Source organism: Macaca nemestrina, chromosome 2 (assembly GCF_043159975.1).
Source record: "Macaca nemestrina isolate mMacNem1 chromosome 2, mMacNem.hap1, whole genome shotgun sequence".
In the NCBI taxonomy this organism is placed as follows: domain Eukaryota; kingdom Metazoa; phylum Chordata; class Mammalia; order Primates; family Cercopithecidae; genus Macaca; species Macaca nemestrina.
This window is the reverse complement of record NC_092126.1, coordinates 153,305,922-153,328,672: the sequence shown is the minus strand read 5'-3', so window position 1 is coordinate 153,328,672 and position 22,751 is coordinate 153,305,922. Positions and strand designations below refer to the sequence as shown.

General features: G+C 52.0%; 2 protein-coding genes across 11 annotated transcripts in view; one reads left to right on the top strand and one right to left on the bottom strand.

The window, feature by feature from the left end:
- LOC105477754 (glutamate receptor interacting protein 2) overlaps positions 1–7,474 on the top strand; it is a 114,697-nt gene extending 107,223 nt beyond the window's left edge. For 5 of the 7 annotated variants that reach the window (XM_024791533.2, XM_024791532.2, XM_011734465.3 and 2 more), the window contains 3 exons: positions 2,157–2,300; positions 3,667–3,813; positions 4,820–7,474. In XM_024791533.2, the coding sequence (XP_024647301.1) occupies positions 2,157–2,300; positions 3,667–3,813; positions 4,820–4,978 (450 nt within the window). In that variant the 3' untranslated portion in view covers positions 4,979–7,474. Of the gene's footprint in view, positions 1–914; positions 1,838–2,156; positions 2,301–3,666; positions 3,814–4,819 lie in introns of those variants that run through there. The other 2 variants (XM_071092250.1, XM_024791534.2) reach the window with 2 other exon arrangements.
- Positions 7,475–9,230: 1,756 nt separating this feature from the next.
- Positions 9,231–22,751, bottom strand: part of LOC105477755 (solute carrier family 6 member 6) — an 87,427-nt gene continuing 73,906 nt past the window's right edge. For all 4 annotated transcript variants that reach the window (XM_071092253.1, XM_011734469.2, XM_011734470.3 and 1 more), the window contains 5 exons: positions 21,207–21,344; positions 19,987–20,089; positions 19,370–19,470; positions 16,718–16,888; positions 9,231–13,710 (listed from right to left, as the gene is read on the bottom strand). In XM_071092253.1, coding sequence (XP_070948354.1) covers positions 13,570–13,710; positions 16,718–16,888; positions 19,370–19,470; positions 19,987–20,089; positions 21,207–21,344 — 654 coding nt within the window. In that variant the 3' untranslated portion in view covers positions 9,231–13,569. The remainder of the gene's footprint in view (positions 13,711–16,717; positions 16,889–19,369; positions 19,471–19,986; positions 20,090–21,206; positions 21,345–22,751) is intronic.

Sequence of the window (22,751 nt, the reverse complement as noted above, 5' to 3'; positions counted from 1 at the left end):
AATTTTAGGGGTCCAAGACCCTGCGATGCCTGGACTCCCTGATTCTGTGTTTTAATAACTCTATTATCCCGAAATGAGGAGTCTCATATATTTCCTTTTGGATGCTGGCTCCCAGGCAGGTGAAGATCGTTTCTAAGATGTGAAAAAGGTGCTTTCCTGCCTCCTCATTCAATATCCACCCTTGTTTTCCTATCTTCCTCCCCACTCCAACCCAACAGTTTGGCCCTAAAACAGTTTTTATTTTTTAGCAATAGGATCTTGCTCTGTTGCCCAGGCTGGAGTGCAGTGGTATGGTCTCAGCTCACTGCAACCTTCACCTCCCAGGTTCAGCAGATCCTCCTACCTCAGCCTCCCTAGTAGCTGGGACCACAGACATGCACCACCATGCCTGGCTAATAATTGTAGATTTTGTAGAGAGGTTGTCTGGCTATGTTTGCCCAGGTTGGTCTCGAACTCCTAGGCTCAAACAATCCTCCTGCCTCCGCCTCCCAAAGTGCTGGGGTTACAAGCATGAGTCACCACGACCAACGTAAAACATTTTAATCATAATTTACCTTCCCTTAGGGGATCCCTAAAAGACCAACCCCCTGCACCCCAAATGGTCAGATAGAACTGTGCACTAATAGTAGGAACTCAGATACTGTGATGGGCAGAAGGAGAGACGTTTCTAGGCTGAGGAGACAATTGTTTGCCTGTAAGACTGTATGACGTCACAGTAAGAAGTCCAACCTCCCCTCCCAGCAGCTCCAGCACCCCCACCTCCATCTCTGGATTTCCCAGCCTGAGTGTGAAGCTGTTTCCCTCGGGGCTTCACACTCAGGCTTCCGGCTGGCAACTTAGAGCTTGGCATTTCCGATTGCTCAGCCCTCCCTCCCTGAGCCTGTTCTAACTCCACGCCTTCTCTCCTTCTCCAGTGGCACCATCCTTGTCCAGACCACCATTGTCTTTTCTTTGGACAACTACATGGCCCCTAACAGGTCTCCCTCCCAGCCTCCACTCCCACACATGCAGCCCAGTCTTCATGTGGCAGTTGGAAGATGCTTCTAGATCCACACATTGTTTATGTCACCTTCTCTGCCTGGCTTCAGTCCTTCAGGGGCTGCCTGCTGCTCCTGGAATGAAGTTCACATCTCTTACTGTGGTCTAGAGGGTGCCGCAGGACTGGGCCCTCAGTCACCAGCCGCCAGGTTTGCTTCCAGATCCCCCCACCGCAGGGCTTTGCACATACTGTTTCCTTTGCCAGGGACTCTTCCCTGGGCCTCTTCTTCCTTGTCCTTTCAATTTCAGCTCTGGATGCTTCCCCACTCCTCACAGGACCAGGGCCACCTGTCCCAGGTTCTCACTTCCCGAATGCCTCACCTCTGTAACACTTATTGCAGTGCATGATTTTATCTTATTTATGTTGGCAATTAGCAATGTAGCAGAGTGGTTAAGAGTTCTGACTTTGGGGCTGGGTATGGTGGCTCATGCCTGTAATCCCAGCACTTTGGGAAGTTGAGGCGGACGGATAACCTGAGGTCGGGGGTTCGAGACCAGCCTGATCAACATGGAGAAACCCCGTCTCTACTAAAAAAGAAAATGCAAAATTAGCTGGGCATGGTGGCACATGCCTGCAATTCCAGCTATTCAGGAGGATGAGGCAGGAGAATCGCTTGAACCTGTGAGGCGGAGGTTGAGGTGAGCCAAGATCGTGCCATTGCACTCCAGCCTGGGCAATAAGAGCGAAACTTTGTCTCAAAAAAAAAAAAAAAAAAAAGAGTCTTGACTTTGGAACTAGACTCTGGTTTCAAATCTTTTTTATATGGCTAAGGAAATAAGCAGTTTCCTCATCTGTAAAGTGGAAAAAAAATGGTATTTACTTGCATCATTGTACTGTGGAGAATAAAAGGAGTTATAGGTGTAAAGTGCTGAGAACTGACCTAGCAGTGGGTAGGCACGAATGACTAAGTGCCAGTGATTATTATCCTCATTGTAGTGTGATTGGTTCATGACTTCCCACTCCACCACTGTTGGACCCAGCCCCAGTGAACCGGGACCACTTCTGTCCTGTTCACCATTGTCCCCTTTGTGACTGGCACATAGTAGGTGTCAGTGGACGCTGACTGCCTGATGAGACAAGCCAACAAGCATCTGAAAGAAGGGCCATGTTCCTGCAGGCATCCATCATGACAGGCACTGTGCAGAGGGCGGCCCTCGAGGGCAGGCCTGGCCACCGGCCTTGGCAGAGGGGAAGGGAGGTACGAGCCTCTCCTGCAGAGATGGAGGAGCTGCTACTGCCTACACCCTTGGAGATGCACAAGGTAGGCACTGGGGGTGAGCACAGGAGACCTGGACCTGTGTCCTGACGCCATGAGCACCATCATGGGACTCCAGAGAGGCCCTGCCCCTCTTGGGGCTTTATTCTCCTCCACCACAAAACCGGGTTGAGTTTTCCAAAATGCTCATCATTTGGGTGACACACAAACTCATACACATGCACACCTGTGATTCACGCTGGCTATTATTATTTTTCTTTAAGTAGATGTGCTTTTTTTCCCTCCACTTAAGTTATTTTATCTATGTGTTTATTTTTTTGAGACAGGGTCTGGCTCTGTTGCCCAGGCTGAAGTGCAGTTGCTCGATCAAGGCTTACTGCAGCCTTGACCTCCTGGGTTCAAGTGATCCTCCCACCTCAGCCCCCCAAGAAGCTGGGACCACAGGCATGCACCACTACACCTGGCTAATTTTTGTATTTTTTTAGAGACAGGGTTTCAACATGTTGCCCAGGCTGGTCTCAAACTCCTGAGTTCAAATAGCCTGCCCACCTCAGCCTCTCAAAGTGCTGAGATTACATGTGTGAGCCACTGTGCCTGGCCTTAAGTTGTTTTGTATCTCATACACACATATTTACATATAACATATAAACCCTTCTACATGTGTGTGTGACTTCTATGTATCTCACACAATGAGAAGCCAGTGTCTTGTGCCATCTATAGGTCATTATGTAAAAATAAGATGGCTTGGTGGCTCATGCCTGTAATCCCAGCACTTTGGGATGCCAAGGCGGGTGGATCACAAGGTCAGGAGATCAAAACCATCCTGGCTAACATGGTGAAACCCCGTCTCTACTAAAAATACAAAAATTACCTGGGCATGGTGGCACGCGTCTGTAGTCCCAGCTATTCGGGAGGCTGAGGCAGGAGAATCGCTTGAACCCCGTAGAAGGAGGTTGTAGTGAACCGAGATCGCGCCATTGCACTCCAGCCTGGGTGACAGAGTGAGACTCCAGCTCAAAAAAAAAAAAAAAGATGAGGAGGACAATCCCTAGCCAATGGTCCTCAGAAGCTCTGAGCTCTTTGGTAAATGGGAATGAGTGAGGGTCAGGGAAGATAACAGTGCCCTGGGCAGGCCTCCTCCCTGATGGAGCCAGAGGACTGAGAAAGGGCTGAAAGGAAGTCACTCCTAAGGGCTCCCTTGTACTTGAGTGTTGTGGCTTGGAGCATCTGCTGTGGGAGAGAGGAGGAGGGGTTGGGGTGGGTGAAGGCCAAGGGGCAGGAGGCTGGGGCACTGCAGCGTGGGGGGTATGGTTGACCAGAGGCGCTGAATGCCAGACCAAGGGATCTGGGCTACTGTGAGAGGCTGGGGCCAAAGGTCAGAGTCCCAGGAACCTCCTCCTCCTGCTTCCAGGTGACCTTGCACAAGGACCCCATGCGGAATGACTTTGGTTTCAGCGTCTCAGATGGCCTCCTGGAAAAAGGCGTCTATGTCCACACTGTGCGCCCTGATGGGCCAGCCCACCGCGGGGGCCTCCGGCCCTTTGACAGGGTCCTGCAGGTAACGCTGGGGCAGGGGCTGCATAGTGGGGGTGGCATTGTTCCCTAGCCTGAGGGTGGGGAAAGAGCCTGCATCTATCACCTGTGAAGAGGGCAGGAGAATGCAAGTCGTCTGAGTCAGGTTAGCCTAAGTTGCGATGCGGGCCCCAGCACCCTGAGCCTCAGAGGCTGAGCACACACAGACCTTTTTTCTTACACCCCATGCCCACTGCAGGCCAGTGGGGGCCTTCCTCTCCCAGGGCTGATGGAGCATCTGCCCATCTTGGAACTGACTCTCTGAGACACGTGGCCTCTTCAGACTCCACAGCAGAGGAAACAGACTGGAAAGTCACACGTAGATATTTTTCTGCCTTCACCCAGAAGCAACACTCATCACCTTGCTTCACGGCCGATGGACCAAACCCTCATGTGACCTTCCTAACCGCGAGGGAGCCTGGGAAGCGTGGGTCATCCTGTGCTGGGCACCCTGTGCCACCCCTTCTCATGCCCTGGCTGTTTTTGCTCCCTCAGTGTGGTTTTTACCATATTTATATGAAATTTACTAATTCATGTTTTCTCTAAATTGATGGCACTTTTTCAATTTACATTGACTTTGAAAGGAAACTTTTTATCTCCATTAGGAGTGCAAATCTAGCACCCCCTGCTTTGAAATAGAAAGTGGGTGTAAAATGCAAATAAAATAGAAGACAATGTCACGTCACACAGTTCTAGGCAGGAAGCTCTCTGAGTGTGTGGTCTGCTCTTTCATGTGAGAAAGGGAGAAAAACAGGAGTTAGAGGGGTGTGAAGGGTATACCCGCCTCTTCCTAGGACTTTCTCTTTGATGAAACCTAACAGAAGGACTGAGAGAGAGAGGAAGAATGTTCCTGTGTGTGTGGTGCTGGAGATGTCAGGGCTTGTGTCAAGGCTGGGACAGGGCCCACCTTTAGGACATCACATGCCTCTCGCTCCCTTCAGCCCCGCAGGGCTGACACCTCGGCTCTGTTCCCTTGGTTGTGCCCCATGCAGGTCAACCACGTCCGTACACGGGACTTCGACTGCTGCCTGGCGGTGCCGCTTCTGGCTGAGGCGGGTGATGTCCTGGAGCTGGTCATCAGCCGCAACCCGCTGGCACACAGCAGCCGGGCCCCCCGAGCGCCAGGCCCCAGCAGTCCCCGGATGCTCTGAAGTCAGCATGTGGGCCGAACTCCTAAGGGACCACCCAGGCAGATCCTGGATCCCAGACACGTAGCTGGGCTGGAGAAGCGGCCACCCATTCATTCATCTGTTGGTCTGGCAGACCCTGAGCCTGGGGTGACGCTTGGCCTCTGTTCCCCAGGTCTGTGGTGACTGGGGTGCCAAGCAGGGAGGCCTGCTCAAGTTGGAGTGACAGCTGGGGTCTCTCACCAAGTTGGGTCTCCAAGATGCCCAGAGGAGCCTCCCTTAAGAAGGGTTGGCACAGGCTGCTCAGCCGAGAGGAGAGAGGCCTGGGGGCTGTCCCAGGTCCCCGTGGGGCCTCCTTGGAGAGGTCGAAGACGTAGGGAGCACTTCCTCCCAGCAGAGCCATGGAGCTGGAATGAGCTGCAAGGAGGAGTGAGTTCTCGGTCACAGGAGGTGAGCAGGCAGGAGCTGGATACCCCAGCGCAGGCATGCATTGGGGCATGAGGCATTCCCATGATGCGTGCACACGCGCTCGGGGGGTTGGCTTCCTGATGGGGAGCCACTTCCTCTAGAGACTCGGCCACCAGGAAGGATACTGCTTCAGATGGGAGCCCAGCTCCTTCGCTTCTCCAGAATGGGGGTTTGAGGCTTGCTAGTCCTGAGATTCTCAGATTCCCAGAATCTGGTCCCCACTTATGAGACGCTTAAGTTGGGGCGTCTGGGATCCCAGGAAGTGTTGGCCCTTTGACTCCGAAAGTGGGTGATTCTTTCATTTCAGCATCTCAGTCTGAAGCTTCTGGCCCTTGAGACTGGTTCTGGGCCCATTGGGCAGGCTCTATGGGCCTCGGGCTCTCAGCCCTCCTGCTTCTGTAGGCCGTGTGGCCACTGACCCATCTGCACGCCCACTCAGCCCAAGCCCCTCCTTGTGGGAGGAGTCATTTTTGGGACAAAAGACCCTGGAGCTTCCATTCGCCTGCCATCCAATGAAGACTGAAAAGTGATGGACACAGGACCTGTGAGGCATAGCACTCGTCTTTACAGCCAGATCAGTGGAGGAAGAGGAGAAAGAGGGAGGGAGATGGGAGAGAGATGGGCCAGAGGAAAAGATGGGACACTCTTGCCCAGTGGAGGGTGTCCAAAGTGCTTATTCAAAGAAGTCTATTCCCACTTGAAATCTGGAAGCACCAGCATCCCTTAAAATCATTGTCCTCAGTGTCCACAAATCAGAGACCCTCTTCATTTTGAGAAGGGTGTGGGCCTCCCTGGCTGGTCTAGTGAGTGGTGCCTGGGGTGGAGTGGGCAGGCGGGTGTAGCCAGGGCTGGAGATGTGCTTTGCCTGGCCCAGCTCTCACAGGGGTCTCTGGAAAATGGGGCACCCACTCCCACCTCCACCTGTCTCCAACCTGGGATCCTGGAGGCCGGAAAAGTGCTCTTCCATTTGAGAGAACAAATGGGGAGTCAAGAGGTCTTTTCACCCTGGGTCTGTTACCTGTTTGCTGTGTGACCCTGTCTGGGTTGGACCCCCAGCCCCTCTGGATGATCACAGGTGGACAGTCTGAGCAGACACAGGCTTCCTGGTCAGGGACAGAACCAGGTCTACCGACCCACCAAGGCACCCTTGGGGAACTGCCCATGCTGTCTCCCGGGGGCCTGCCTCCCTTACCCCTCCCCTCCACTTCCCCAGGCCCTGCCCCTCGGTGCCCTCCCTGAGGGCCCTGCATGCTTGTGCCTGGGGTGCTCAGCACCTCTGCTATCTTGGATACCTGTGTACTTAGCCCAGGGGGAAAGGGCACTGCCTACCTGTCACAGGGCACCAAGCGAAAGCCAAGAGCCCTCACTTTGCGGGGGAGGGACAGCACAGCAGAGGTGTGGCTTCTGGACACAAGCAGCCATAGCTGTGTGACCTTGGACAGGTGGCTCAGCGTCTCTGGACCTCTGCTAAGCAGCAGGGCTGGACAGGACACACTCTCAGGGCCTCTTGGCTTGGGAAAACTGCATTGACTTCAGGACTCCAGGCGAGGGAAGATGCACCCGACTCTAACCAGTACCCCCTCTGCCTCCTCGGGCTGAGGCCTCTGCCATTCTCCCAAACGTATGCAATCAGGCCCGCGCTGGGCCTCCCAGCCACGCCGGCCTCCTCATATGCAATATTTCTTCTGGCTTCTCGTGGGGATGGGTCACCCCCGACTTGACATTTCCTGACACCTTTCCCCAGTGAGCGCCCTGCCTGCCTATGCATTTTGGGAACAGCCCCTGTGACATGTCCCCTTCCACCACCCCCTCCCCCAAAGCTGTATTTTTCTCTGGCTGAGATTAGAACATATTCCTTGTAAAGTATTTTTCTACATCGGGTTTTCTTAGGGCTCTTGGGAAGCACAAACGCCAAGGGGCTATATTGCAAAGGCCGCTTATGGTCTGTTTGGGGCCCTCATCTAAGTCTTTGTCCCACCAGGGGTTGCAGTGGCTTGGGGTAAGTGCTATGGGGATGATTTTTTTTTTTTTAAATAAAATTATTTAAATCCACCTAGAGTAGAAGTTTGCTTTTTTAACAAAATCATGGGTTGGCAAGTCAGCTTCCGTATGGGTCTGGTGACATCTCACTTGATTTTGATGATTCATTAATTCAAAAAGTTTGCCATTTGCTTCCATCATCCAGCCCCTGGGCAACATGAATCAGACAGATTTAGGTCATGTCTGCACATTCTGGTGGCAGGAAGACAATCAACAAGTAAGCAAATAAATAATTATTTCAAAAGGCATCAAATAGGAGTAATGGGATAGAGACACCAGGGTGAGGGGCTTTAGCTCACAATGTTAGGAGGGGTTTCTCTCAAGAGGCGACATTTGCAATGAGACCTGAAGACAGGAGCCAGCCTCCGTGGAGACCTGGAGGAAGAGTATCTCAGGAAGTGGACACAGCCAATGCAAAGGCCCTGAAATAGGAATGAGTTTGATGGTTTCAAGGAAGAGAAAGAAGGCCTGGGAGGGGAATGAAGCTGGAGACTAGGTTGGAGGTAGCAGGGATCGGGGGGAATGGATTTGATTCTCTGTGCAGCGGAAAGCCAGAGGCAAACAGTGGTGCCTGCGTATGGAGTCTCTTTAGCCCAGGTTGGGAAGGTATTGGCAGGAGGGCAACCTGGGACTGGCTGCAGTGTCCAGAGAGTATCTAGGGCAGGTGAGCTGTGGGGTCTGGGACTCAGAGGCCAGGGCCAGGCCCCACTGGGGAGGCCACAGTTCTGTGAGCAGAGGAAGAGGTTTTTTCCGGGAAGCAAGTATCCTGTCTTGGGAGCGGTGTAGGCAGGGGAAAGGCCAAGGCAGGCAGCAGGCACTGCTCTAAGCCCTTTGCAAGAACTTGCTGGATCCTCCCAATAGCCTTCGGAGGTGGACTCTATTCTTGTCCCATCATTACAGATGAGGAAACAGGCACAAAGAGGTTGAGTAACTTGCCCAAGGCCACACAGGTAGTAAGGGATGGAACCAGGGCTTGAACACAAGCCACATGGCCAGGACACATAGAGAGAGGGAGGGAGGTAGGCAGACGCTGTCAGAAAGAGCCAGAAAATGGGGGTAGGGTGGTCTTTTATTCTAACATTGTCTGTAAATGAGTTACTGAGAATTTTATCTGGTTAGTTGGGCAAAGGACTCAACTGACTCCCAAGTTTGTCCATCCCAAAGGGTGGGGGAGCTGTTGGCAGGAAGGCTGCCCCGAACATGGACCTGTTCTGACCCCAGAGAGCCTTAACTGGGTATTAATGAGTGCCTGCACCTGGTGGTGGGGAAGTGGGAGAAGGGCAATCAGGTTTGCTTCTCCTCTATGCTTCCCCCACCCCGCCACCCACCACCTGCTTTCTGCACTTCCGACAGGGCAGCCCAAGGCTAAAAAGGAAGGACTGAAAGCCGCAGCAGGTGAGCACCTAAGGCTAACAGCATCACCTCCAATCATCCTGGTGGCCTTGATGGGGACAATGGTTTAGTCCAGATGGGGAAACTGAGGGTCAGGTGACTGCTGCCAGATCTCCCAGTTGTACAGGGCTGCGCATGTAGCAGGTAGAATCAGTAGAACCAGTAGAGCCAAGAGCTTGTGGGCCCGGGTGCGAATTCAGGTTCTTTCATGGACTTGCTGTGTACCCCGAGCGAGAAAGCTGCTTCCTTTGTGAGCTTCCATGTCGGAACCTCTAACCTGGGATAATACCTACCTTTGAGGAGCGTCCTGGGATTGGACGGGAAGCCCTTTATAAAATGTAAAGCGTTTTATAACACAGAACACAACCCACACATGTTGGATGTTAAAAAGGAAATGTTTATTTTCGTGTTATAAGGTGATTACAAACTCCTCTAAAAAAAGCAAAGATGAATTTAAAATATCGATATACATATTTATCTAAAAAGCAAAAGAGAAAAAAACCCCTGCAAATACAGGGAATCATATCATAAAACATTTATACACAAAAGCTTGTATACTGCAAGACTGGACTACACACCAAGGATCTTGTTCAAATACAAATGTTCCTCCTCAGAAGAGTCTCTTGTTGGTTGATTTTTTTTTATATAAAAGTTTAAAATACCTTAAAAATATTTTGAAGTTTTAAAAAAATGTCCTGATGAGCCAGACATATTTCTGGAAGGAGGCAAGACCCACGTTCTCAGTTTTCTCTTGTGCTAAATACAGAGTCACAGTTGCTAGGGATTGGGAGATTAATTGGGTAAAAAAAAAAAATGAAGCCAACATTTCAATTTGAAGTCAAATATATAACAGGATGCTCCATCCCTCGGAGAACATGCCAGAACATGTCTGTAGTGACACCCACAAGAAAACAATGAAAAAATGCTTCCTATTACAATGATATATATTCTGAGGGTCAGGGAGAGAAGGAAAGGGGGAGGGCTTCCCCCTGCTTTCTGGACTGCCCACCTCTACAAGTTTTGCTCTCTGGGTTTGTTTTGTTTAGTCTTGTGGTTTTGTACTTCGATTTTTGCACACAGTGGTATTTACTGCATCTACACAGACAGCCTGGCCTGGGACCACATGGGTCTGAGGGATGGATGGGACCTCAGGCCACCTTGAAGGATTTTCTCTCGGGTCCTTTCCTGGCTTCTGTCTGAGTCTTGGGTGGGGTGGGGTGGGGGGAGCAGTTAGGTGCCTGTGCCTTTAGACTGGCTACCCATAGCATTTCCCCAGGGAGAGGGGCTGTGCTGGGAGATGCTGGCTGGGTGGGGGACCATTGTGTGGTGGTACCCGGGTGATACAAGAGTGCCCTGAACTGGGCTGAGGGGCCATGCTGTGCTCTCCCCTTGTGTTTCCCCGTCTTTGGGGGTATGCTGGGGATCTGGGGGGCAGTGAAGGAGCTGCACATGGCCCAGGGGTTATGCTGTCCTGGAAGGAGAGCATCCAAGGCCACTTCCTGCTGCCTGGAAACTCCTTGCAGAGCCTTGGGTCAGTCTGGAGCCAGGGCGACTTCATCTAAATCCTGCCTAAGGATCTGGCACACCTCTGGCTTCTCTGCACCTCAGTTCCCTCTTGCACAAACAGGGATCTCAATTCCTAGCTCACCAAGGGCTGCTGGGAGGAAGGAGGGCCCCGTGCAGGGCTGGGGTGTGCAGGCGAGGCTGGAGTCACCCAGCTCACCGAGCCACAGTATGGGTCCAGTTCTGCGAGGATGTGGGAGTGTGGGTGCTGCTGCTCCCCTCATCCCTGAACATGGAGGGGAGGGCATTTCCTTTTCCATAAAGGCTTATCTTTGGTTGTCAGGAAGACCTTGAGGATGTTGCTGGAGGTAGCCCTGGTCATACATTCACCATTCCCTGCACCTACCTCGGAGAACCTGCAGTTAGAGCTGTTTCAAGAAAATCCATTCCTGGCTCACAGTGCCTCCCTGGGCCTCAGCTACCTCATTTACATCAAGGGCATTGGGTTAGGGGACCCTGGAGTCCCTTCTCTCCCTGACCATCAGGAAATCTCCACTGTGGCCCTAGCATGGCCCATCTCAACGCAGCATCTCCCACTTCATCTTAAAAAGTTGCTTTAAACAACCCCCTCGTTTCCTTTCCAGATCTGGCTGGCTGGGCTATATGCGAGCACCAGCATTTCTGATCCATCCCAAGCAGAAAGCAGGTGAAGGACTTTGCCCATTCTCTATACACAGGTGGACCAGAGTCATGAGCTCTCACAGAAAGTTTCGTTCAGACGGAGACATGAAGGTTAGGCATTATTACACAGGTACTCACAGAGCTATGCTCTGCACACAGAGCCAGGGCTGGGCGAGAGGGCTCTGATTGGAGACAGGTGCCTTGGGGAGGGTCGAGGAACGGCTTGGGGAAGGTGGCCGGCCTTCCTTCCAGGCGGGGCCTGGGGACTTGGTCTACATGTGTCTTTGGTCTAGAATTTGGTCTTATAAGAAGAGGCCTTCCTCAGGCCATGTCCAGAATGTTACAATTTGCCTACCAACCCAAAATACTGTGGCCTTTCACCCAGGGAGCCCCTGCTGGGGAGATGGAGACTGAAATGACCACAAATGCCCAGGTAGCCACTGCGTGCCAAGCCCCCTCTTCCTCACGTGCCACCTGCCCTCAATCATTGACAGTGGTTAGTTTACTAAAGTTATATAAGACAAAGGAAAACAGGTCACAATGCTACTCCATAAAATCAGGGAAAAAACAGTAAAATCAAATCAGACACAACGGCAACCATAAATACATAGAAAACTAGGAACAAGTTAAAATCGTTGAGAGTTTGGAATAGGACTGGGTGTTGTTTGACAGAGTAGATAGCTTTGGAAACAGTGAAATGTGTATACCTGCCAAAGATGGGGTTCAGAATTGCCCCTTGGGAGGGGGGCACCAAAGGCTTACCCCTCCTCCCAAATTGAAGAAGGGGTTTCCAGGGTTCCAAGAGCCCCTGCTGTGAAAACTCTCCGGTCTGCACCCCTCGAGGCAGTCAGTCACTGGCTACGTGCGTGGTCGTGTTTCGGTTTCATTCAGACTGAGCTTGGAAGTGACTGTTCAAATGGCACAGTTTAGGTCCAAATAGGGGCCGGGTGGGGTGTGTCTGCCCACGGGATTTGAAAGGTATAGTACCTTCTCTCCTGGTTCAGAGACAACCTCTGCTCCACATAAGGCCCTTGGTCAAGCCAGTTCTGGGGGCCAGGACCCTGACAATCCCAACCTTCTAGAAAACTCTCCTAGGCCTTCTCTTTTGGGTCCCCAGGTGGTAAATGTCTGACACCAGCTATTGCAGGGGTTTTGAAGTCAAGAGCTTTGTTATATCCTAGGTCAGCACCACGGGCTGCCCTTGTTCTGAACTGGGAGCACTTCCCCCAGTGGAGGATCCAGACTCAAAAGCTGCTCTTGCTGTGCCTTGTTAGGTGCCAGGGCAGCCCGGGGTAGCATCTTTAATGAGGGCTTGGCAGGAGTCTCCCAGGCTGAGCGTGGGGAGTGGGGAGATGAGGAAAGAAAGCACCCCTCCCCGACACCGGGCCCATCTGCATGCCTGGGGCCTATATCCTTCGATCCACTCACCTCCCCACCACTCCCCTAGTCCCTCAACAGGTATGTCATGCTTCATTCCTGCAGGCAACTTGAAGAGAGGCTGAGATGTTGCATGGGGAATGACCAGAACCTGTTATGACCCCGTTCAAATGCAACAGACTGATCTGAGCCCTGAGACCCCAGCTCCTGCCGGGAGAGCCTCTAGTCCTTCTCTGCCTGGAATGCCCCAGGAAGGACTGTGGCCTGTGCCTTCACCACCTGTTGTGAGGCTGAGTGGTGAGCCTCATTCCTGCCAGCCTTCTTGGATCTCTAGCAGCTACCTCTCTGGCCAATGGTTGTTGATGGTCTACTGACTATCCACTCACCATCTCAAAATTAAAAGTGGGATTTTGCTTCTGGTATAAGTTTCTACTGCTCTCAGAATCAGACTTCTGCTATAGGGCCTCCTCATTTAGCTTCGGCCGGTCTCCTTTATGTGAAGGGTTGGTTCATTCCTTTGGCATCTCTTTTCTTGGCTAAGCTACGTTTAATGAGGTATCTCCTCACAGTCCTCCTTTCTCCTTACCTCTGGGTCTGCCAGCTAGTGGGTCCTCTCTCCTGCTATTTCTTCCATCTGAACCAGGATTTGGAAGGTATACCACCTTAAGATGGGTGTAGAGTCCCAGGAAAATTCCATCCTGCGTTTACTGGACAGAATTTTCTGCCAGCTACACAGCACCGAAGAATTGCTTTTGAAAATGAGATCTATTGCTGGCAAGAAGATCAATTCAAGTGGTAAAAGTATATGACAATCTTTAAGTGTATATATACTTATATGTAAAAAAAAAATACAAAGAAAAATTTACCAAATTCCCATAAAATACATCTAATTCAGTATGAAAGCTCTGCCTCTCCACGGACATCTTCCCGTGGGTTTTCTTTTTGTACAAAATATCCCCCAAATCAAAACAAAACACACACACACGATACACACACACACACGCACACACACATACCCACAATTACATTTTCTGTGACAATTACAAAAAAAAAAAAATCCTAGTGCAAATATAAAGCTCTGTAAACCTGGCCCTATGAGAATCTAATGTTAGTAAACAGCAGGAAAGCGGCCGGCCCCGTCGACCCGAGAGAGCTCACATCATGGTCTCCACAATGATGTGGGTCGGTTTCACCAGAGCGCCGTTCATGACGGCGCGAGAGTTGTAGGGCGTGGCTCCCTCGCGCTCCACAGCCCAGCGGTTGGGTTCCCTTGGGGTCAGCAGGTACTTGACTCTCTGGAGAAGGATGACAGGAGTGAGGGGGGAAAGGTCAGGTGGCCTGGTCTCCCCTTTACCGGGGCCATCTGCCTCCTCCTGAATTGGCTGATGTGCTGTTTGTCTTGGGCAAACTCACACCCTCTCTGATCTCCTGTTTTTGTCCTTTTTGGAAATAATGGAATTGAACTAAGGCACTCCTAAGGTCCTGCTAGGCCCGAACTCAAGGCAGAACTCCTGTTGGTAGTTTCCTTCCTTGGCCAAACCCCTGCTTACATTCCTATAGGGACGGGGGACTCAACCTTCACATGCTTTTCTCTTCTATGGGACTAAAATATGCCTCCCTGTGATTCTCTCCCCTGATTCCTCTGCCTTGCAAAGCAGCAGTTGAGTTCCTGTCATTTGTATGCCCTGAGTTGGACAACTGTCTTAAGCCTCCATGGCTCCCACCTTCCCCAAGGAGAAACTCCAAACTCCTCAGCCTCCCATAAGCTACACTTCCTGCCTTCTTGCAGAGACAGGTCTTCCCTAGTTCCGTGAAGGCATCCAATCCTCCCAGCAGGGTTTACGTCTTAAGGGCTTGGAGAACCTCGCTTGCATTTGAGCTGCCCTTTGAAGAGACAGGAGCTGTATGGGAATTCTATATCACTCCTGAGCAGCGTGAGTTTTGTCCTTACAGTTGGTTGAGTGTCCCTCTCCAAGGATACTCAGAAAATCCATGTCAGAACTAGGACTCAACCAGACTCCCACCCCCGGGTCCACCTCTTGCCAAGTGTCCACTCAGAGACTTGAATAGGCCGGCAGTTGAAACAAATGAAACAAACAAACAAACAAACAAATCAACAAGCCCTCTTTCTAGGCATTTACATTCAACTTAGGTATGTTACAAACTTTTAAAAGCTGCTTATTAAAAGCTACAGTATTTCATTTAAAAACCCAGTTTTCAGTAATCCCAGCACTTTGGGAAACAGGAGGATTGCTCAAGGTCAGGATTTAAAAGCAGCCTGGGCAACACAGTGAGACCCTAACTCTTAAAAAAAAAAAAATTAGCCAGGCATGGTGGTACGTGCCTGTAGTCCAAGTTACTCCGGAGGCTGAGGAAAGAGGATCGCTTGAGCCCGTGATTATGCCACTGCACTCCAGCCTGGGCAAAGGAGCAAGACCCTGTCTCTATTATTATTATTATTTTTTAAATCCAGTTTTCCATCTTTTCTTGAAAAGCTGCAAGATCTGGCACCTCCAGGCCCAGGTTCCCTCCATACAGCACCTTCTCTAGTTTGCTCCTAGCCCTACCCCCCTCACCTGAGCCACCTGCCAGCTCTCCCCTCATCACTTTGCATCTCCACATCCATACAATTGGCTGTGCATGGGAGGGTGGAGGAGAGTCAAATCCCCAGGCAGCCACTTGGGGCTTTGCCTACACAGGAGGCTCAGGCAGAGCTGGAACCATCCTGGGACAGAGATCTGGGTTTGCCAGAAACTGGCTCAGAGAGAAGCTCATGGCTGGCAAGATGCCTCAACTTGTGCAGGTGGGAGCCCCTAAGAGGCACATAAAGAAAGATAGACAGATGGTGGCTCAACTGCCTTCAGAGGGGCCTTTGGTGAACTCAGATTGGCACAGGAGGACGGTACCAGTGTGGGGTGAAGCCTGCCCTCACCCACTCCCCCACCTCTTTCCCCCATGCCAACTCCACTCCACCCAAACTTCTAAATGTGGGCTGGACCAATATTTTAAAATGAGGCTTTGAAGGACACTAAGTTAGTGACCTGTTGGATGTCCCCCTGAACCAATGGTATGTAATTGCTGTGGGCACTCACTAATCAGAACAGAGACCCCAAGACCAATCAGAACCTTTAGAGACCCCTTGCTGTGCCCTAATGAACCCTTTGGCTTCTGGATAGTAAGGACATTCTGGAAATTCTGGTTGGGTTGGCCTGGAGTATTGAGGGGTCACCTGGAGGGCTCAGGACAGTCACTGTTCCCTGTCTGTCCCCAGGCCCAGTATTTCAGTCTGTTAACAGCTCATAGAGCCATTCAGTGTTCTGGCTAAAGACTGGTTGGGGTCCTGCCCTCTGTCCTCTGAAAAAATAGAATGGGTGAAAAGCTCCAGGAAAACCCCAGGGGCCTCCTCAGTTTCAAGGATTTCTTCCTGCCCTGCCAGCTTCCTCAGTCTCCCCTCCCTCCCCTGCCACCAGCATCACCTCCAGGCCATTCCCCTGCCCAGGAGGAAACAGGACCCAGCCCAGCAGGGAGCCAGGGCCCCAGGACATCCTGGCTCCAGATTTTTAAAAGAGAATAACAATAAAAACGGCCCAGAACAAAACAGTGCACTCTTGGAGCCAGCCCAAGCTCAAAAGGTTAAGGGAGATTCTGAGAAAAGAATTTCTTGGAAAGAGTGGGGCCTTTGCCAGGGCCTGGGATCTCCAGGGCTGTTGGAGGAATTTCTGAGAGGACACGGAAGGTAGGTGGGGCCAGGGGAGGCCCCGGCAGGCACAAAGGCAGAGGTCTGGCTGCCGCCACAGATCCGGAGAAGACCCCGCATGGGCTGGGATGATCCTAAATTTGGCTCCTCAATAAGAGAAGGCATCTGGGTGGGGCTCAGGCTTCCTCCCCAGGTTCCTGTCTTTGTCCCACCGCTTCAGGAACATGGCCCCACTGGTCCCAGGATAAAGCCCTAGCTCTTAGCTTGGCATCCAAAGCTACAGTCACCTCTCCAGCCTCACTGCCCACCCCCACCCTGCCAACACCAGGAACACCTTCCCTCTCACATTCTCCACCTGGCAAGTTCCTCCTCGCCCCACAGCCCGGCTTCCAATGTCTCCATAAAGCCTTCTCCCATGTGAACTGCACTTGCTTCCCGTCTTCCCACAATGCACTCTCCTGCCCACAAGCTGAACCACTGGATGGGTGAGGGAACTATGGCTCAGAGAGGGCAGGTGACTCGCCTGAGATCACGCAGCAAACCAGCAACAATCACCTTTGGCCTCGCGCCTCCCACCTCTCCCGGCCCTCGGCCCAAGCACTCACCACAAGGAACGGCCCCTCGGTCTGGCAGAGGCGGATGATGATGACCAAGGGAACGCAGAGCATGGAGGAAAGGGCCAGGCTCCAGCCCAGCCCAATGGCCCAGTTGGGGTACACGTATGTTTTGTTGTAGGTCAGGGGTACGTACTTGACGAGCGAGAAGATGAAACATCCCTGCAGAGAGATGGGAGCAGTCAGGAGAGGGGTCCTGGGCATTGCGGGGTCGGGGGCTTCTGGGACCAGGACTGGTCTCAACCCGAGGGAAGGGTTTCTCTCCTTGGGAAAGGCCTGGCTTAGGTCTCCCACCCCTCTCTGCTGCCACAAGGATCCCCCCCAGTGAAAACAGAGTCGTTTGCCTGCTCAAAACCCTTCTGTGGCTCCCAGTGCCAGCAGATGCAGCCCAGACTCCTCAGTGCAGCCGGGAGTGTCAGCAGAAGCTGCGCCCCTCCCTCCTTCCCTCCCTCAGCTGCCTCAGCTCTCCCTCCATGTCCACACTCAGTCACCCTGAAGAATTCCTTCTAGCTCCTCTGCCACTGATCTCTGGGTCTTGGCACACGCTGTTTCCTCTGCCTGGCCCTCTTTCCCCCTCTTCTTCTTCTCATCCTAACTTGGCTCCACTGGGCCTGCCTTACTTGCCCAGGCACCACCCAGATCTCTCCTTTCAGAAAGCGAGTGGCTGTAACCATCTCTTGGGCACACGTGTTCTGCCAGACTGCGAGTCTGAGAGTAGGCACGTGTGTGTCTTGTCCTATTTCTTTAACACCCAGCGCAGCTCCAGGTACATATAGCAGGTGCACTGTAAGTGCCAGCAGTGTAGATGAAAGCCTTTTTTCCCTGACTGCCGCCCTCCACCTCTATCTCTGAGCCACAGGCAGCAGGGGCCTGGGCACCTGGGCCTTGTCCTGTTCGGTGTCCACAGCCCAGCCCCAGGTCCATACTAATGGCCAGTGGCCATCAGCATGCATGAGTGGTGGGGTGGGGTCAGCCCTGTGCCTCCAAAGGGAGCAAAGCCCACCTTTCCCTGTGAGAAGAGCACCTAAGGCTGGCTGGGGGCTCCCGGGGCTTCTGCTTCTAGTCAGAATGAGAGCATCTCTGAGGAGGGCCCAGGGTGGCCTCGGATTGGTCCACAATGTGAAAATGGCCAAACTCTACAACACCTACTAACTGGGATTTGACAGGAAGATGCATCTTTCTAAAGCAGAGTCAGTGATGGGCCAAGGGAGAGCACCAGCCTGCAGGCATCTTTTACTGGGCACCTACTGCTCGTCTGGCCCTGCTGTTGTTCCCATCCCTATGTGTAGGGCTGTGGTTCAGATGACTGAGTCCCAAGAGATGCTGCCCTGGGCCCTCCTAAGCAGGAGGAGCTTGCAGCCAGTGCCTGCCTGTTTCCCATTCCTCTCCATGAGGGGGACTTCATCTCACCACCTGGGAATGCAGCCTATCTCTGACATAGCCAGCTCCTCGGGGAGGGAGATAAGGAAACCGAGGGTCAGAATGGTGAGAACAGCTGCGCACAAGCAAACATTAAACCAGGATGAGAACACAGGTGGGTCAACTAAACTCATCTCCAATGATAAACTCGTCAGTTGTTGTGGTTACTGGCTGTACCATTACTTATTTTTGTGGGGAAAAGTCTGCACTTCAGAGGAAAATGCTTCATGCATATTAAATAACAGTAACAGTCTAAGGTCGTCAGCTGCCACCAGGGTCCTCCTTCACGGTCTCCTGGTTTTATAAGTGGGCAAACTGAGGCCCACAGAGGGAAGTGACTTGCTTGAGGTCATACCATGAGTTAACAGCAACACTGACTAAGTCTGGCCTGACAGCAGGTCACGGAGGGGAGGGCCTATTTGTCCTCAGCACCTGGCCCCTAAATCCAAGGAACATTGGGCCATTTGTGCTCCCCATAGTGGAGTTGTGAATGGCAGGACGGATGTTGTCTTCCTGGCAATAAGCTCCAATGGTCACGACTGATTGCAAACCCTGATGGCTTTGCCATGGAGGAATTCCCATTCACTGGCACCTTGGAGTGGGACCATGAAGCAGACTGCATGGGCAGGTGCCGAGGCCAACTCCAACATGGCAGGTGAGAGCATCCTCGTGGGAAGAACAACATGGCACACCGATGCCCTTAGGCCTGGGTGAGTCCAAAGCTTTCCTATCCTTGGGAGAACCCAGGACTTCCCCTCTCTAAGCTACTACCCCCACCTCTCCATGGAAACACCCCGTTTCCAATGTCTCTGACCTCTCTACTAGATATCCCAAAGGCCCCTCTACTTCCCCAGTGACCCAAACTGAGCTCATGAGCTCTGGAAGGTTTGGGGAAAGAATGTGCTTTCAATTCTGGATCCCCTCAATTTCTCAACATGCTCCAGATACACTGTCCTCTTTTGGGATGCCTCGGCCCTGCACAGGCTGGCTCCTCTGCCAGAAATGTCCTTCCTGTTTTCTCCTCCTGACAAATTCCTACTTATCCTTCAAAACTCAAGCTAACCCCCTGGAGCAGCCTTCCTCCCCTCTCGCAGGCAGCGCTGAAGCTGGGTTTATTAGGAGCCCATGCTGAACAGATGCTGCATGAAAGATGGTTTAGCAGGTGAAAATGTCAAGCCCTGGAGAGAAGAGGCCACCAGCTAGAGCCACAGAAATGGAACTCACAACACAGAGAACTGGAGTGATCACAGCCCAGCTGTACTTCATCCAGGGCCCGGGCCGATAGCCAATCATGTCCTCAATACCGTCATAAAGGTTATCACCTCCTGCAAGAGACAGAGGGGGACATTTGCTGACACAGCGTTCGAGGCCAGCAGTGGCTCAGGGGCCATGAGGGGGGGTCTCTGGGACCTGATCCAGGCCTCTGCATCTCCACATCATGGATATCCAAGTGTGGCAGAAACAGACATTTACACAAAATTCAAATGTAACTCTGCATCTTGTATTCTTCTGGCAATCTGAGGCACACCCCAAACCCTAGGTGTGCAATTTTAGGCACAGCCCAAACGCAAACCCAAGGCCTCAAGGAGGTAAAAAGGGAACATTCCAGGTCCTGCACAACCAAGTTCTGAATTTGTGAAAACATCCAGTCACGCCTCGCACCTTTAGCACCAGGAGAATCTTCAGTGTGGCTACAGTGAGATTATTTGTGTAGTCTAGGTAGGGAGAGCCTACTGTTCAACTCAAATTGAATTCCCTTAGTATTCTCTGCTTCTAAAGTTTCTAAGTAGAGAAGCCCAAAGGAGAACCTTGAGAAAGGACACGAAAAAATCTGTACTCACCATATATCCAGGCAATAACAAAACATTCAAAGAATGCAACCCACAAAAGGCATACACCGCTAGCTGCATAGTAGTCAAAGAGCTGAAACACATACATGCCACCCTGTGAAGAAAAAACCACAAAAGGTCAATTTCCTATCTGATCTCTCATTTCTTTCATATACAAAGAGCTCTGGCATATCAATAAGTCAAGAAAACCCAAGAGAAAAATGGGCAAAGACTCTGATGACCAGACAAATATACAAAAAGATGCTCAACTTCATGTTTGACAAATGTAATTAAAAACACACATACAGATAAATGAAAGCAAAATGATGGGTCCACGGGAGCCTGCTTCCCAAGGAGGTGCTTCACACCAAGTGCAGCTGACAGGGAAGACTCCAGGGTCACCCAGCTGCTCAGTGAGCGGCCCTGCAATCTGACTTCCGGGGTGGGGGTTCTTACAAACACCTCCAGGAAACACTTTTACTTCTGGTAAGGAAAAATGGTGAAGCGAAGCCCTGAATTGGGTTTTCGGAGAATTGTTAAGTGGGACCCATTCCTGGGGAACAGGGGAGGTGGTAGGGGGCATGCAGGAGAGAGCATGCCCAGGCTGGATGCTGGGCTTCCATTCTTAGTACAATCTTTATCTCATCTGGCTTGTCTCTTGCTAGGCACGTCTTAGATGCTCCTGTTCCCTTCTGCTCTTTGCTTCCCTTGTGTGCATCTGAAATCCCCTCTCCTCCTGGCCCCTACCCACCCTCTGAATAGTGTATGCACCCCCACCCACACACCCCAGGCCTTGGCCCTATGACAGGTGACCTGCAAGGCCGTGCACCTCTACATGGCGCTGCGGTATTTCCTGGGAGGCCTGCATTTACCCTTGAGAATGTCTCCACCCCACCCCCAGGCCCGAGAAGAGCACAGAGTCAGGGGTGAACAGAGTTGTGAAATGGATTTCAGCTGAAGATCCTCTTCCCAGGCTTATCAGGACAGAGGGCAGCGGGTGGTCACAGTGTTGCCACAGCAACAGGCAAAATAATTGGGTAGTTTGGGTCAGCTGTGGGCTCCTGAGCCCCCTCATGCTGCCCCCAGTATTGGCCCAAGCAAGACCCCTGAATTGGGTGGGGCTGGGAGATGAAGCCCCTGCCTGGCCCTCTCACCCAGCTGCTGCCTCCACTATGGCCTTCAGGAGGGCATTGGAGCACCAAGCCCGAAACACAGGTGAGAGAGCCACCTACCTCCGTCACCATCGTCAGCCCCAGCAGGTAGCTGATGCTACACACGAAGGCGATGAAGATTTCCCGACGATAACCCTTCCTTAGGAAGGATGGGTAAAGATCAACCAAGGATGTGATCTGTCCTTCGACTTCAACAAACTGAGGAGGGGAAGAGAGAGAGCTGGTGAGCGGCCGACGCTCAGGCCACCCTTGCCTACTGCTCAGAGGGAAGGGCCCAGGCACACACAGTGCAGGAGCAGATGAGACCATCCTTGTGTCCAGAATTGGCCTGTGAGATCAAGTTCAAGTGTGGGAGCCTGACTTCCCTGGCTGTGCCGGGGGAGTCCCACCTGCCACTCCTCGGAGCCAGACAATGTAACATGCGGTGGTCCACACCCAGTTGGCCAAATACTCCACACCTCTGCGTCTTCGCTTAGGTTGTTCCTGCCGCCAGAATGCCTTTCCCCATCCTCTGAAGCTCAGCTTGAGAACAACTGCGCCTCTGAAGCCAAGCTGACCCTCTGTCCTGGCACATTCAGGGGCATGAATGTGTTGCCATGACAACCTTCCTCATTGATCTCCATCCTCTTGGAAGATAAGGGTGGTATCACACTCACTTTTGGGCCTCGAATGCTAAGCCTGGCCAGACATATTGGCTGCTCAGCAAAAGTGATGAATGGGTGGACCTTAGCACCAACTTGCTTGGCAGCTCAGGGGAAGTCTGAGCCTCAGTTTCCCCATCAGTGGAATGGCAGGCAGTTCAGGTCAGATTCACACAGTGGCTTTCAATCCTTTGGGGATCACAGACCCATGAGAGGACTTTTGCATGTGTGCACACACGCTGTGTAACTACCTGCTGCCTGGGACTCCAGGAACCCATCCCTGGGCTCCCAAAGGAAAAGAAGCTGGTTGGAAAAGGCCCCTCCGTAGGTAACATTCCAGGGGGATTCTCAGTCTTTCTAAACCTTTCCATCTATATGCCTAACCATTTATCTTGGGGGTTGCTCCATAGCATTACACAGAAAGCTGCCTCATTTTTAAATGGATAAAACTCCACCCTTGGGTAGGCATCGCCATTGATCTCATGCCTAGCTGATGGTCTCCAGACTCAACTCTTCCCCTCCTCCTGTGCACAGGCATTGTGCACGTAGCACAGTCCCAGAAGAGAAGCTTTGGGGTTAAGGAGCACACAGTAGCACTTTAAATTTGGATGGCTACACCCAAACTTCTCTGCCAACGAACACACCCTCCAAGGTCTATCTGATTCCTTCAGAAGTCGAAGAGCTAATCCATCCTGGACCCAGATGTTCTTTTATCTGAACGAGGCTTTTGGGAAGGACGTTTCCCCAGCATTCCTACCAGACAAATCTAACCCCTTCCTCCTTTGGGACGCATTGCAGGAAAATCCAGGAAAGGAACACAAATGAGGAGAAATCCCTTCCATGTGCTGACAGGGGCTGGAGAGATCAGACTGCCCCCAGGAATAAGGGAAAAGATAAGCAGGAGGCTCTCGAGAGGGGCCGAGAGAAGGGGCTGCTTTTTTGACCTCTGACTCATGTGTCTGTT